At 43.7% G+C, this 16,876-nt stretch overlaps 1 protein-coding gene across 1 annotated transcript; it reads left to right on the plus strand.

Annotated features, from left to right (window-relative positions):
• The first annotated feature begins 4 nt into the window (after window positions 1–4).
• Window positions 5–16,587, plus strand: LOC134220196 (sodium-coupled monocarboxylate transporter 1). The gene is made up of 10 exons (XM_062699176.1): window positions 5–503; window positions 7,947–8,106; window positions 14,530–14,595; window positions 14,687–14,738; window positions 14,799–14,866; window positions 15,014–15,168; window positions 15,238–15,487; window positions 15,542–15,922; window positions 15,975–16,156; window positions 16,215–16,587. Exons 1-10 carry the CDS (start codon window positions 301–303, stop codon window positions 16,477–16,479), a joined length of 1,782 nt encoding a protein of 593 aa, XP_062555160.1. The 5' UTR covers window positions 5–300; the 3' UTR covers window positions 16,480–16,587.
• Window positions 16,588–16,876: the final 289 nt, after the last annotated feature.

Consider the following 16,876-nt stretch of genomic DNA (forward strand, 5'->3'; position numbering starts at 1 on the left):
TTCGGATCCAACACACGGACAACGCGATCATCATGATCCCCTTCGTTTGTCACCGTCGTCGTTGATCGATCGAGATTATCCCTTCCTTAAATCGACTAGTTTGAATTTGTTAGTGGACCGGATGAGACACGGAATCCGCGTTTCGTAGGTTTCGGTTGTAGAACTGCGGTTCGGACGGAGTTACGCAAGGCAGAATAAATCCTTGTAGTGGCAGTACGAAGTTATCGATGCGTAACGGATTAGTGTGTTTCGATTTGGATAGCATAGGGCATCTACGGTTGAATTGAGCGGCAGCTGAAAATGGGGAACCTTGAAGACATTGTGGAGCACATGAGAAGATTTTCATGGCCAGATTACCTGGTGTTTGTGATGATGCTGTTCTTGTGCATCCTCATTGGGATCTACTTTGGATTTATGCAGAGAAAACCCAGCACTGAATCAGAATACCTGATGGGCGGAAGGACTATGCTGGTGTTTCCGATCGCACTCTCGCTAATTGCCAGGTGAGTACGGCGGAGTGATTGACCATTTAGGTTCGGATAAAGCCTATATCACATTGAGATTAGATTGGACATGAACTAACTGTTGAAATGAACAAGCATGTATAATATAGTCCAAGATTTATATTAATAGAAGCATGAATATTTCAAATCTTATTCCCATAATTGAGCATTGGTTTTGAAGTTTCTTACGCATGAAACATTAAGTACGTAGTGTGCTTTCTAAAAGCTAGAAGTGGACCACGCTTGAAATTGAATTCCGTTGCTACCGAAAAAAATATGGCCGAAACAAATTGAGTGTTAACCTGAAAAAAGAGGCATGATAACGACGGTTGCTGTTAAGATTTCACATAAGAAGACTACGTAGATGGAAGCGTGGTTGAAGTGATAAACACTGAGATCCATTTAACCTATCTTTTCACGCCATTTGCATATATTTCGTAATACACCATGAAGGCGGTTATCATCCACTCCATGTTGATATTCGAGGTTTCGATCTTTTAGTCTGGAGGTTTTGCAGCGGCCGTTCGGGAATCGTCCCATCCCAACGCTTAGGGCTAATCTTAACCAAGTGCCAATGCCTAGTGCATTGGGATCTATTTTCGTCCAGAGATGATTTAAAAACGTTGCAGCTTTGTGACCAAATGAGATAGGGTTTTGAAAATTTTTCTGACTTTTCCTAACGTTTGATAACCAGCTTTCAGCGGCCTCTAGGAACGCCACAATAAAAATAGCGACACATTGTGCATTAGCGGGTAAAAATAACCCCAACTTGAATTCGCTCCCATTTTCGTTCATTTTCGAACCGATTCTCAATCTTCCCCGTAATGCTGGGTAGACACCTTTGCGTGGTGTGTTAGATCTGTCGCGGGGTCGCTGAGTCGGGGGGTGTCGCTGAGTCGGGGGCCTCTCTTTAAGTAAGTACTACATCAACATTTCCTTCCTCTCCCAAGTTACGGTGAAGATGGGCGTGGCCAGGAGTAGTAATACAGTCAGTTTTTTACAGAAGGGTTTTGCCTTTTTGCCTTTCGAAGGGTGATTTTGCCAATTCTCATGAATATGCGTAGTAATAATTCCAATAGAATGTAGCCATTGTCCATTTCCATGGATCAACACAATTCCTTATTATTTCACGGTCCAGTGTCCCTTCAGAAGACCCGGAACGTCCGTAAAAGTGGTCAATTTATGAAACTTATTATAGAAAAGCGCGGTTTTTTTAAAGTAACAAGTGATTGTGCTGACCCATTGTGATGAATTGGAGTGGCCACCTTTTACGGAACATCCGTAAAAGTGGTCAATTCATGGAACTCATCCTAGAAGAGCGTGGTTTTGCCTTTCTCGTATGCTAAGTATACGTAAAGGCTATGTGATCGCTCCAAAAACAAACTTTTTATAGAAGGCCCGGTGACCTACAGTTTTTTTCCTGAGCACGGGTAAACGGAAATCTGCAGACACCTGAGGAGGTTAACTCAGGTAGTGTGGGGATGGCATCACCCGACCCACTAAAACCAAAACCCTTTTGCCAGTCCGTACCCCCCGGCCCGCAATTAAGCAATGCATCAGGGGAGGACTATTGAGAACGCTTACGCGTATGCTAACGCACTCGACGTTATAACGCAACATCGACTTCAAGGGTGGTAACCTCATCACCCGTCGATCGCAAGCTATGATAGTAACCTATCGGTCTGTATCATAAACTCGCGTAGGAGACGCACCCCTCAACACACGCCACGCGTTAATCGCAATGACCTCTATATCTACATACGCAGGTCCCCGCAGCCTACCCGCGACGTTTTTGTTGTTGGGGTGAGCATGGTATTCACTGCATCACAGTGGTCTCTACTGCAGCTGCTGGTTTTGTTCAAGACGCCACCAGCGCTATAGTTTCGAAATTATCTGTTGAGACGCTGTGTTCACAGCATTCCATATAACCTCTTCCAGACACATCCTCTCAATGAGGTTGTCCGGGGTTGTATCCATGCCGCTGACAAGCAGCAGCACAAGCAGAACATCGAATAGACAAATTTTGAAAATCTTATTGTAATCTATCTGATCGAGACAAAATGTTGAATAAGATGCTTAAAATATGCTTGTGAACAAAACTGTAGAACCAAATATTTCGAAAGCCTCAAATTAAGAGACGTGAAGACCCTTTTTTTAAAATTACATTAACTTCATTGTAAGAGGCTTGGAAGCCTCCTTCTAAGAGTCTCGAAAGCCTACTTCCATGCTGCTCAAAAGTTCCAAGAGGCTCCGAAGTAGCCTTTCAAAAGGCTTTGAAGCTCCCTTTCAAGAGACTTAAAAGCCGCTTTGCAAGATACTCCAAATTTGTCTTTCAAGAGGATCGGAAACCTCCTTTCAAGGAAACCTCCTTTTCAAACCACGCGCTATCTTAGCCGTTTCCGTTACCGACCAAATTGCTTCGATAGTTACCAGTTGTGCCGAGTAGACAAATTGGTCTGTATGCCGAAGGGTCACTTGGTAGGTTTCCCAGGCTTAGGCACAAGCACCAGCTTCTGCCGTTTCCAACGATCTGAGAAGTTTCCTTCGTCCAGGCAACGTTGGACGCAGTCCAAGTTGAAAGTATGAGTTTGAGTTTGAGTCATGCTTCAAACTTTCAAACCAAACCACAAACCTTCAACGATGATAGCTAACATCTCCGGGGATTTCTCAGGAGGTGTGCTGTTGGTCCTAGCTATCACTATCCCCCATGAAGTATTATTGGGCAGGGCATCCTACACAGCACTTCAAAGCAGGCTCTCTTACTACATTTGATTTCGTAGTTCAGAGATTTGCTCGCTGTTTGGAACACCCGGCGTCTTTCTAGCCTGCCCGCTTCGGTTCTAGCACATCGTAACCTTCTTTTAGCTCTAAGACAGGTTCTGCGAAGATCAGCTATCGTGCTCGTCCACCAGTGCACCGGTTTACGGTTGCCGGTTGGCATAGTCCTCCTGGGTATTGTCACGTCACATGCTCTTGTTAGGACGTCGGATAACTCATCACCACTAAGGCCTAGAATCCGATTTTCCCACCGTAGTGATTCTTCCAGCAGTTCTGGGTCGAACTGCAAGGTACGCCATCCTAGATCAGTTGGGGGTATAGCTGACCATAAACGTATTTCCTGATGGTCACTAGCAGTATACCCTTCGTGAACCCTCCATTCAGGATCCATCGTCCATCCCGCGCTGCAGAAGGCCACATCGATGCATGACTCGCCATTCGGTCCTCTGAACGTTGACGCTTGGCTCTCGTTCAGCAGGACTACGTTCAGTATCGCTAGAGACTCTAGCAGGATATGACATCTAGCGTAAGTTAACCGAGAAGCCCAATCCACTGCCTACGCGTTGAAGTCACCTGCTTCAACTAATGGTATAAGACCAGTTAGTCTCGCTACAAGATTATCTAACACCCTAGTATACTGCTCTATGCTCCATCTAGGAGGACTCCGTTTACCTTTGCTATAACAAAACCCTCATCATCAGGAGATGACACTATCTCCTGGATGGGGTACCTCCCGCAAGTCCAGATGGTCACTATTCCGGACTTATCCGCAACCCAACTGCTATGTTTAGCAGGGATGCGGTACGGGTCATGTACCGACTGTTGTAGCAGCGCTTGCGCTGCCTCGCAGTGGTTGAGATTTAGCTGAGCTACTTGCATGACCGAGCCCGTCTGGAGGCCGGACAGGCCTGCCCACCGGATGGGTGTTTGTTGTCTGTGCCAGGACCACAGATCAAACACCTCGGTGCGGCTTGGGAGGTGTGAGCCTTGTGACCTTCAGCTCCACACTTCCGGCAAAGCTGAATCAGATCAGGACCATTGCAGTCATATAACTTATGTCCCTAATCGAAGCACTTAAAGCAGGCCTGATATTGTTGGTTTGCGCTCAGCGAGCATACCGACCAACCCACCTTCAGCTTGACCTTATCAAGTACCTACCTAGAATGAGGCAACCTGCGTTCCAGCATAACCTTTCCGCAACCGAATCGCGGTATCCTGGATTTCCACGCCACACTGATCTCTCAGTGCAGCTACCAGCTCACCGGCTTCGGTAATTTCGTCCATGCCTCGGCATTGGATTACCTCTACAGGACATAGGGCTCTCACCTGAACCGCATCACCCAGCCACCTCTTCTGCCGACTTTTCATACGTGGAACTTTTCCACACAGCATCCCGCTTCATGACGAGGATCATCTCGCCCTTCTGCGTTCTGCGGATGCAGTTGACATCATCCCCAAGGTCAGTGAGGTTTTTATCGCCCCACAAAGCCTCCAGAACGTCAGCATAGCTCTCACCATCAGCCTTGATGATAATTGCCTCGCCTCTTTCCTTCCTGCCATGACCATTGGAAGATGTGCCCTTTTCTCTACGGGCATTCCCTTTCTTGGCCAATGGCGCCTTCGCCTCCTCTACCGCCTTTCGCTCTTTCTTCGCCTTTTTGGGATTCACAACTTCCCCCCAGGGCAAGCCTTCCTCCCGGCGAACTTCGATAGTCCTTGTAGAAGGAGGAACTGGTTTCCGTCGTTCCTTAGGGTCGGCAACCTGCCCAACCTTCACCCGACGGATCTTAGTAGCCTTATTCTCGTGCAATACCGGCTTATCGCTTATTTTATTTTGTACGGCCGAGTTGCCGAACAATATGCAATTTATTGCAAGCAAGTGTAAGTCTTCCACCGTCATTAGTCGTTTGAGCACCTGTGGAAATTTTGCATTATTTGTGGACCTTTTATTTTTACTTAATGCTCATACTCTGAGTTCTTTATTGGCAATTTTCTAATTGTTTATGGAAAATTTCTATTTGTTTAGGGGGAGTTTTTATTTTAGTCTTCGAATATTATAAAGCCTAAAGCTAGAGGATGAAGCTAATAGCACCAAAATTGTTAGTTGGGGTGCGTCTAAGTATAGTAACGCTCGGAATTATCCCGCACACCCAAAGGACACAATTTGGTTCCCTCCGATTGGTAAGCTTATTTCATAAATATTCTATCTATCCTTTATGAAAAAAAGCGACATTCCTCCAAGGGTTCTGACGGGAATCCTCCAAGAATTCCGATGCGAATCCTTTAGTGATTCCGACGGGAACATTTCAGGAATTTCGACAGGAATCTCCAGAGATTACGACGGGAATCCTCCAAGCATACCGAAGAGAGCCTCCAAGGATTCTGAACGGTATCCACCAGGGATTCCGACGGGAATGTTACAGGGAATCCGAAGGGAATGTTTCAGAGATTTCGGAAATACTCCAGAAAATTCATCGCGAATCTTCCAGGGATTTCGTAGGCATTGTTCCAGGGATGTAAAATCAAATAGTTGAGGGACTCCGAAGCAAATATTCGAAGGATTTCGAAGCCAACCGTCGAATGATTCCGATAAAAATCGTTGAGGGATTCCGAAGTGAATTGTTGAGCGACTCCGAACTAAATCTTCAAGGATTTCCGAAGCAAACCGTCGATGTATTCCGAAGCGAACCGTCGTATGATTCCGAAGCAATTCGTCAAAGGGATTCCGACGCAAATCATTGTGGAATTCCGAGGCAAATCGTCAAGAGACTCCGAATAAATTCTTCAAGGGATTCCGAAGCAAATAGTCGAAGGATTCTGAAACAAATCGTCGAGGAATTCGGAAGCAAATCTCCGAACGATTCCGAGTCAGATTACGAAGCAAATCAACGAGAGATTCGTAAGCAAATCTTTCATAGATTATGATGCTGATAATAATGTTATTCGTGAAATACGAAGGCACACCTTCTGTGGAAGTCGGGCCTACTACGGGCTCCAGAAGAAACTATAGCAGGAGAAATTGGCTCAATAATACTTAATTCTGTTATTGATACCATACTCTGTTATGAACTAGCCCTGCATAAGAGGTAAAATACCAAAGGAATAATACCAAAAACTAATATGCACAATACTTAAGCCATAACAAACTCAGTTATTAAATTGAATTTCAATACCAAATGCATAACCAATTATTATTCGTTTGGTATTGAAATACCTAAGCATGGTATGCCTCAAGTATTCTGCATATAAGTTTTTGGTATTATTCTTTGGTATTTTACCTCTTATGCAAGGCTAAATCATACCAATTTCTGTTATCGAGGTCGTCGCTCCTGCTCGGGACGGTCAAAACAGAACAGCGCGTGTTGCAAGAATGCCGGTCAGCAACCTGGCCAAGACGATTTGCTTCCGATCCGCCAGGTACAAAAAGGCGTGGGCATAGCAAGCTAAGTGCTAAGTACAAACCGATTTGGTGAGTGTGGGTGGATGGAAAGAACCGTGTATAGTGGCGTCAAATGGTTGATTCAGTGTTATCAGTTTAGTAATTAACCAGTAGGTAATTAGGAAAGCGATTCTTGCATTGAGAATTCGGTGGATTTAAAGCCTGTGAAATGAGTTCTGTTATTGGTTCAGTAGAACTTAAGCTTTCGCAACGTGTACATTGAAGATGGAGTACTGATTCAAAGTAATATCTGAAGAATCCCCTGTAACAATTCCACTCAACTATTCTGGTTAGGCAATATCATACTTATTCTATGTAGATTTTTTTTTATTTATGTCTGGGTTTCGTTTTTGTTGAACAAGTTTCCACAGCCAATTGAATTCTCGCTCATCTTAGATAACCGCTGAGTTTGCCGTAGAGAGGGCAGGCATTTAGCTCTACCTTCGCCGCCACACACCATTCTCCTGTACACCGCCGAAGATCATCCTAAGCACATGTTGCTCGATTACCCTTGCAAGTCCTTCTTGAGTCGATTGGTCTAAGTTGCTAGTCCGTATTGGACCACCGATATTACGACCGTTGTGTACATGTTTCTTTTGGAGCAGAAGAGCCTAATCTTTTCGAACGCCGTTTTTTCTTCCAACTTTTGTTAGACATTGTTTCAGGCAGACTGGGAGAACTAGACATTATCAGAAAACAAGGAATAAAAATTTAATATTAAAAAAGGGGTAAGTCCATCAATTCGTCGTAGTCTCCGGTGATCTTCGAACGAACTGAAAAGGTACAAAAATTTTTGCTCACCATTACACCGAGGATTAGTACTGTAAAGCGTATAAAAATTTGCACGTTTCTTGAGGACAGTTTTGCTGAAATAAATTGACATTTTTAGGTTGGCTTAATCCTGGTTTAATGGTAAACACCCCTATTCTTGTTTACGGACGAACGAAACTTTCGAACGAATGCAGTTCGTTCGAATCGCTTCCCCATTTAATTTTGCTGGCGTAAACGAGAATGCGTATCAGCTTTCATTCGAAAGCGCGTTCGTACATAAACAAGAATAAGGGTGAAAGTTACCTGCTTTCATGCTGCATGCCAAGATTTGTAATTATGTGTGTACGCGTTGCATCATGTTAAAAGCCTGATAATAATCTTCAGTGGCATGTTCATGACTCATACCTTTTCTGCTTCTGCTGTTTGATGTTGAAATACTTTGTTTCAAATTTCAGCTTCATATCCGGCATAACACTTCTCGGATTACCGACAGAAGTTTATTCATTTGGCATTCAGTATGTTTACGTGTCCCTCGGTGTCATTACAATGGGATTCGTGATGGGATTTATTTACTTACCCGTGTTCCACAAGCTCAACATCACATCAACTTATGAGGTACGTAAATGTGTGGAGCTAACGATGATCATTTTATGAGTTATGAATTACGGTGTTAATCATTCTATGAACTGCAATTTGCCCTAAAACAAGAAAGTAGTCGTAACACTTCGAAATTGCGGCAGTTATCTAATTGAAGCTAATTCATGGTTTTCGTTCGTCGAAATAAAATGTCGCATGCATCATGCCCATATATGTACATCTGTTCTTCTTCTTCTTCTTTTTTGGCATTACATTCGCCAGTGGGACATTGCAGCCTTGCAGATTAATGTTCATTAGGCACTTCCACAGTTATCAACTGGTTTCTAACCCCATATTACCATTTTTGCATTTGTATATCATGAGGCTCACGATGATACTTTAAGCCCAGGGAAGTCGAGAAAATTTCCTAGACTGAACCGGGAATCGAATCCAGCCACCTTGAGCTGGTTTTACTTTGTAGCGGCGCATCTTACCGCACGTCTAAGGAAGCCTTCCTTGTCCATCTGCAGAGATGAATATTATCTAAAGAACATCGTTGGAGTGCGATCGAAAATGACTACCTCTGATCTGGGAATTGCGCATGGAGTCCAAACGACTGTCAAAAGATCTCCAAAGTAAGCTTGAAAATTGAATTCAGCCTCTGATTGCTCTCCAGTCACTTCGGGAAATGCACGTCTGTAGTTGCATCTACATAACATGGATTGTCAGAGACACTATGCATTTTTTCCGCTAATTGACAAATCCAAGTGATAAAAAGAAGAAGACATGCGATGGTGAGAAACAACAAAATCGTTCATGGCGAAGTATACGGCGGCGATTTTAAAATGTCCGTATAAAATTAAAAACCAATTCTAATTAAAAACTAATCAATGTAAAGTGCGAGAAAAATGGAAATCTATATTTTAAGTGCATCACATGAGAAAAAAATTTTTTTTTGGAATAATGTTTTCTAAATCTAGCTTTTCATTTTTCTCGCACTTTACATTCATTAGTTTTTAATTAGAATACCTTTAGAATTTTATACGAGCATTTTAAAATCGCCGCCGTATACTTCGCCATGAACGATTTTGTTGTTTCTCACCATCGCATGTCTTCTTCTTTTTATCTCTTGGATTCGTCAATTATCTAATACGTCCAATCATCAGTCATTCATCAACAGATAAAACTCGAAACAAAAAGATCCAGCAGGAAAATCGAGACCGTGAGTAACTGTACCGCGTTAATAACACATAGAAGTTGAACCTGGCCACGTGACACAGCCTGATACAAACGATAATCTTCCTACGGACGAGCGTGAAGTGATCTGAAGGTGGCGGCAGTACTACGAAGAGCACCTGAATGGCAAAAAACAACAAAGCCCCAGGGGTTGACCAACTACCAGGAGAGCTATTTTAATATGGTGGTAATGCACTGGCTAGAGCGCTGCACTGGGTAATTAATTACCAAGATTTGGGAGGAGAAGGTTCTGCCGGTAGGTAGTGCGCTATAGTCTAATTAGGGCCTAATTAGACTAGCGCGCAAGTTAGGTTTAACGTACGGATTGCGAAAATAATCTAACTTCGATAGTCTCCTATTCCGGGTTTCAACTTAATTGAGTATACAAAGAGGGCGAGAAGCTGGATTGTAGCAACTACCGCGCAATCACATTGTTCAACACCGCCTACAAGGTACTCTCTTAAATTTTATGCCGCCGACTATCACCATAGACGTACGCTCTACCACGAACCAAGTATTCGCCATTCGCCAAGTATTGCAGAAATATCGCGAATACAACGTGCCCATTGGCTTCAAAACCGCATATGATACAATCGATCGAGATCAGCTACGGCAACTAATGCACGAACATGGATTTTTGGATAAATTGATACCTACGGTTAGTCAAGGTGACGATGGATCAGGTGATGTGCGTAGATCGAGTTTCAGAGGGCATTCTCGAATCCCTTTGAAACGCGCAGAGGGTTACGACAAGGCATTGGTCATTCGTGCCTGTTATTAAACATCGCTTTGGAGGGAATAATACGAAGGGCCGGGATTGACACGAGTGGCACGATTTTCACGAAGTCCATCGAGCTATTTGGTTTCGCCGACGACATGTCCATTTAGAATCCGGCATAATAAAATCATCTGTATCTCGGTAACGGATTCTCGTACAAATAAGGTTAATATATCAAAACAAGGGTAATTTACTGTACTTTAAGTAAAAAATATTGATACAAATCATTTCTTCTTGTTTATAGTGAAAATTCGCACCTGCTTCTTTATTTCCCTTATCAAAAGTTGCACACTTCCGGGGTCAACTTTCTTTGCACATTTGTTCCACATTTTGGTCATCTGAGTCGCGTCCCGAACTGTTTTTCCACTTTTCTTAAGCTTCCGCTTCATTACTGCCCAAAATGTATCGATGGACCGGAGCTGTGGGCAGTTGCGTGGATTTAGGTTTTTATCGATGAAATCTTCGTTATTATCGCGGTACCACTGGATGACTTCCCGACTGTAGTGGCAACTCGCCAAATCTGGCAAAAAACTTCACGGGACCTTCATGGGCTTTACGGAAGTAGACCGCGGTTTTTGATACATTCCTCCTTGTACAGCTTCGAGTCCATCGTCTTATTCGTCACAAACACTTAGGTCTTTGCTCCACAGCTGCATATCCCTTGCCAAAATCATCTGTTTTTTTTTGCAGGAACTACTCCTCGTGCCGTCGCCATGTATAATTTTTGGCTAGGAAGCTGTCCGAAATCCATTTTGACGTAGGTTCCATCGTCGATGAGCAGGATTATCAACGTGGGTGTGCAAATTTTTTCTCTCCTTTCGGCTTCCATCTGGAATAATTTTTGAGTCGCTGCACGAAACATCGTGAAATTTATACCACAGCAAGTGGGCGCCTAGGTAGACAAATCGCTGTAAAAGAATTCTTGCAGCAGTCACTTTCCGTGCCGCTGCAATACAATAAATGATTCCGGATTCTAAATGGACATAGCTTTATTATGGCACGTAACTTTGAGAAGATGTAGGAAGCCTACATCGGACTGAAGAGTGAAGCTAAGCAGATATTGTACACGTCAAAGTTGAAGTACATGATAGGAAGAGGCTCAAGAGAGGACAATGTAAGCCACCCACCACGAGTTTGTATCGGTGGTAACGAAATCAAGGTGGTCGAAGATTTCGGGGACACATCGTGGCAGGAAATCGTACGTACTTTGGAATCCGCTAAATGCTCCGATCGAATAGAGTTCGTCGCTGTACCAAACTGATTATCTACAAACCACCGATTAGACCGATAGTCCTCCACGAACACGAGCCCTGGTTGATGCTCGTGGAGGGCCAACGCGTACAACGCGAAAGGAAAGTGCTGCGTACCATTTATGATGGGATGCAAGTGGCGAATGTTACGTGGAGAAGGCGAATGAACCGCACGAGTTGCATCAGCTACTGGGAGAACCAGCCATCATCCGCATCGCGATAATCCGAAGATTGCGGTGGGCCGCGTACGTAGTCAGAATATTGGACAATAATCCGATGAAAATGGTTTTCGACAACGATCCGACGGGCACAAGGCAAGGTGCGCAGCGAGCAAGGTGGATGAATCAAGTGGAACCTGGAATGTGAGGACCCTAAATGAACCTGGACGAGTGAGCCTTCTGGCTCGTGAGCTGCAGAAGGTTGGAGTGAACGTGGCCGCTATTCAAGAAGTCCGATGGCCTAGATCCGGAGAACGTGAATTCCAAGCCCTGGACCCCACGACCAACACTACATTCAAATATAACATCCATCACAGCGGCGGTGGAAATGCAGAGCATGGAGTTGGTTCCGTAGTGATGGGCAAGCAGATGAAGCGAGTGATGCGATGGAAACCCATTAGTGAACGAATCTGTGTGTAGAGGATACGGGGCAAACTCTGCAAACGTTAAATCTGACGACGTGAAGGACACGTTTTATGAGTGTCTTGATAAAGCCTATAGAGAGTGCCCAAAGCATGACGTGAAAATTGTTATCGGAGACGCTAATGCTCAGGTCGGTAGAGAGGATTTTTTCCGTCCCTTAATTGGTAGGGATGGCCATCAGTAGCACCTACTTTGCACGAAATAATACCCGGAAGCACACCTGGAGACATCAGAGTCAATGTTCGGAATGTCCGCACATCGATAACATCCAAGAAATGGCGCCCATCTACCAGAACATGGTCTATCTGGTTGGAAGTTTCACCATTTGGATGTCTCCAGGTGTGCTTCCGGATATTCTTTCGTGCAAAGTAGTAAAATTCCATAACGCTTGTCAAGTATATCGGAGGAAAGGTCACAGCGAACGATGCGTTACAATATCCAGCGGTTGTCGGCGGAAGGAGTATCGGCTGAGTACCGTTAGAAGTTCGACGAACGGATCAGTGCGTTAGTTAGCGGCAACATCAACGATCTATGGAAGTCGATCCATTGAGCGGTGAGTACATCAGTTGTAGGCACTGCACAGAGGCAACCCAGGACGGCTTGGTTCGATGTGGAGTGTCAGACGAGAATAACGTTGCCAGAAGCCGGATGTTGGTGTCAGGTACGCTGCCGTAATCTGAAAAAGTGACGTATACGCCATTTTCCAAAAATGGTGTTAACGAGTACAACTCATCGAGCTCTTTAACAGAAAAATGGAAAACATGCATGTTGTAAAATGGCTGTTACGTCACTTTTCCAGATTACGGCAGTACGGGTACCCGATCGAATAAAGATCGGTACAAGGAAGTAAGAGCAGCCGAAAAACGAACCCATCGCAGGATGAAGAAAGAGTATGACAAACACAGGAAAAATGGAGCAGGTTTTATGGTTTTATGAGTAGGTTTTATGAGAATGTCAATGACGTACGGAGATAATCAGCGCCAGATGCTGACAGATAAAACCGAGATGGCTGCCAGGTGGAAGCAACACTTCGAGACTTTGTTGAATAGTGGAAGTGACAGTGTATCGGTGAACATAATAAATATTAGCGACGATGGTCAAGCTGTGGAGTCGCCTACACTAGATGAGGTTAAAAAGGCTAAAAACAATAAGGCTGCGGGGAAGGACCAGCAGCCGGCTGAACTTCTCAAACGTATTCTGTTCAACAGATTGAGACCGCTTGAAGAGTCTTTCGTCGGCGAATACCAAGCAGGTTTTCGTGAGGGCCGATCAACGACGGATCAAATGTTTACCCTGAGACAAATCCTTGATAAATTCCGGGAGTACAACTTGCAGACACATCATCTGTTAATTGATTTCAAGGCGGCGTAGGATTCAGTGAAACGGAATGAATTATGGCAAATTATGCTTGAACATGGTTTTCCGGCGAAACTGATACGGTTGATTCGTTTAACGTTGGACGGATCGAAATCAAGTGTAAGGGTTGCGGATGAAATATCGACGTCATTTGTTACCTTAGATGGATTAAAGCAATAGCGCTCGAAGAAGCGATTAGGAGAGCTGGTGTGTAAAGAAGCGGTACCACAAGATCGCATGTGCTCCTGGGATATCGATATCGATATTATCGGGATTGATCGCCGTGCCGTGGAAGAGGCTTTTGTGCCTTTTAAAAGGGAGACAGCGAGGATTGGACTCACGATCAATACCAGCAAAACGAAGTACATGGTCGCTGGCAATCAACGTGGGTTCATTAGTGGTGGTGGTAGTGAAATGGTGCTGGATGGTGAAAAATTTGAAGTGGTAGAAGAATTTGTTTATCTTGCAACATTAGTGACGTGCGATAATGAGGCGAAAAGGCGTATTGCAGCTGCAAATAGGGCTTATTATGGACTTCGTCCCGTAGTCTGCAAACGAAGACAACATGCGTGCTGTATACTACTCTGATTATTCCGGTGGCTTTATACGGCCATGAAACAAGGACGTTTGAGGAGGCTGATGGGAGAGCTTTCGGAGTGTTTGAGCGTAAGGTGCTGCGGACAATACTCGGCGGTAAACAGGAGAATGGTGTCTGTCAGCGTCGCAGTAATCACAAATTGTACCAGGTGTATAAAGGGCTGGATATTATTAAGATATTATTGTTCGTATGCCGGAAGAACATCAAACGAAGATAATATTTAGTAGAGAACCCGGAAGAGGCCGCAGTTGAAGAGGACCTAAGAGCGCTCAATGTTCAGGGCGACTGGAAGCGATTGGATCGAGTCCAGTGGAGAAGGATACTTCATTCGGCGTAGGTTCATCGAAGTGCTGTAGCCCATCAAGTTTTAAGTAAGAAGAGTAAAAAGTTATCACATTATAGCGAGTACAGCTACAACCTACAACGTCTGTTCTCTTTGCTATTATGTACCACTTTTTTTTCAACTGACTGGGATTGATTAAATAGAAAATTATGTCGAAAGCTTCTTAGTGTTTTTTTACTTGTTATAAGGTTAGTCAGTAGTATTGCATTCGATTATCTATTCGGAAATATTAATTGTCTATCTGATTCTACTCTCACCAGTACCTGGAAACCCGTTTTGACCGACGGTTGCGGATGTTTGGCTCCATCATGTTTACAATAATGAATGTAAGTTTGTGGCAGATACAAGTGATGATATAACCCATGGATCATTCTTCCTCATAATGGTGTATGTTTCAAACAATTTACATGATTACAGATTGGCTACCTTCCGATAGTGATTTACGTTCCAGCACTAGCTTTTAATCAAGGTAAAGATTTTTTTTTTAAATGTCCCCCCTTCATCTGAACCGTTTCCTTTTTTTCCATAGTGACCGGCGTTAATATTCATGTGATCACCCCTATTGTTTGTATAGTTTGTGTCTTCTATACATGTGTGGTAGGTATACAATGAGTGAAATTACAAACTTTACACCGTATTATTGGTTTTTTGAGAAACCAATCAATGGCATGCAAACTTGGGTGAAATTCTATATGAATTACAGAATGGTTTATATAGTAAGCAATAGCACTCAATATCTTGTAGGGTGGACTGAAAGCTGTCGTTTGGACCGACGTCGTGCAGACGTTTTCCATGTTCGGTGCATTGGTTCTGGTTGCCGTCAAAGGAACGATTGATCTCGGGGGATCCGATATTGTGTTTCGAAATGCGTGGGATACGGGACGCTTGGAAAGGCCCAAGTATGAAAATAATGCGGCATGAATGAGTAGAATGAGTGTGGATAAAATAACTTCGTAGTTTCGTTTCAGTTTCGACATTAATCCGACTACCAGACATACCATTTGGTCTCAGTTGATTGGAGGGTTCGTCTACTGGTTGCAAACCAATGCAGTCAGTCAGAACATGATTCAAAGATATCTGTCGCTACCGTCGGTGAAAGCTGGCCGAAGGGCCCTCTGGATATTTGTTTTCGGCGTGTGTGTCCTGATGGCGCTGTGCAGCTACAACGGTTTACTGATCTACGCCACCTATCGCAACTGTGACCCACTGACAACGAAGGTAAGAATAATGATTTGAAATTTGACGCTATCCTAAATTTAATTTTTCTTACAGTTAGCAAAGGCAAAAGATCAACTACTGCCACTCTTTGTAATGGATATCCTAGGCGAGCTACCCGGGCTTCCAGGGTTGTTCATCGCTGGTGTGTTCAGCGCAGCTTTGAGTTCGCTGTCCACATGTCTGAACTCCATGTCAGCTGTCATTCTGGAAGACTTCGTGAAGCCATTCGTTAAGAAACCCCTTTCACAGAGGGCCGTGAATTGGATTATGCGATCGGTTGTTGTCGGAGTAGGTGCCCTATGCGCGGCATTGGTATTTGTGGTGGAGAAAATGGGAACGGTTCTACAACTGACGATGAGCCTGGAGGCCATTACTAATGGACCACTACTGGGTACTTTCACACTAGGTATTCTGGTTCCTTGGGTTGATGCCAACGTAAGTCAAATGAACTATTCTATAGTTGTGAAGTTAACATTTGATTTTCCAGAGCGCTCTTACGGGTGGAATTGTCGGAGTTTTGTTCATGTCGTGGCTCAGTCTGAAAGCGCAATACGCCGTTGCAACCGGAGCGATTGTGTTTCCTCATAAACAGATGTCTACCGACGAATGCACCTACGAGTTCGAACATACTTTGGCAAATACCACTATTAGCAGTTCTGTTACTGCAGAGTATGATTGTTCACATAAGCTGGATCAAAAGATCATGTTAATAATTTACTATTTTCAGAGAAATTTTTCCATTATTCCGGATATCGTACATGTGGTACACTTTCCTAGGGGCAGCAGTTACAATACTGGTGTCCCTTGGATATACTTTGATCTTCGGCCGTAATAATCCAAGGTCTATAGCGCCTGATCTTCTGGCAGGATTCGTAAGACGATACGTTCACCGGGATACTGTCGATGGCGATATTAACGGTAAAGCGAACCTGAACAACCTGGCGCAGAACCATTGTAGTAATGGAGACATGCTAAATGAGTCTCAACTCTAGAAGGGCAATTTTCAGGTAAGATTTCTAGTGCTGAAACCTTTTTTAGATGAATTGACACAACATAGTGTCCCTATTTGTAACAATTGATAACTATAAAAAGGTTACATATTCGGAGTGTTCAGTTATATGGTAGTGTTATATCACATCAAAAATGATCCATATAAATTTATAAGAGTTAAATGAGTAGTGATTCGGATTATTCATTTTTAATCTGAATCATGTTTTATAACTGTTGACTTTCTAAAGGTCAGTTGAGAACCAAAACTAGTCATAAAATTACATAAATTAGGTGAAAAAAGTCAAAATAATTTATAGAAAAGTAGGATAATCTGACAATTTCTACATTTGGATGGAACATCAGGGCCGGATTTAGAGGGGGCGTGGCCCCGTTGAGTTT

Source organism: Armigeres subalbatus, chromosome 3, assembly GCF_024139115.2.
Source record: "Armigeres subalbatus isolate Guangzhou_Male chromosome 3, GZ_Asu_2, whole genome shotgun sequence".
Classification (NCBI taxonomy): domain Eukaryota; kingdom Metazoa; phylum Arthropoda; class Insecta; order Diptera; family Culicidae; genus Armigeres; species Armigeres subalbatus.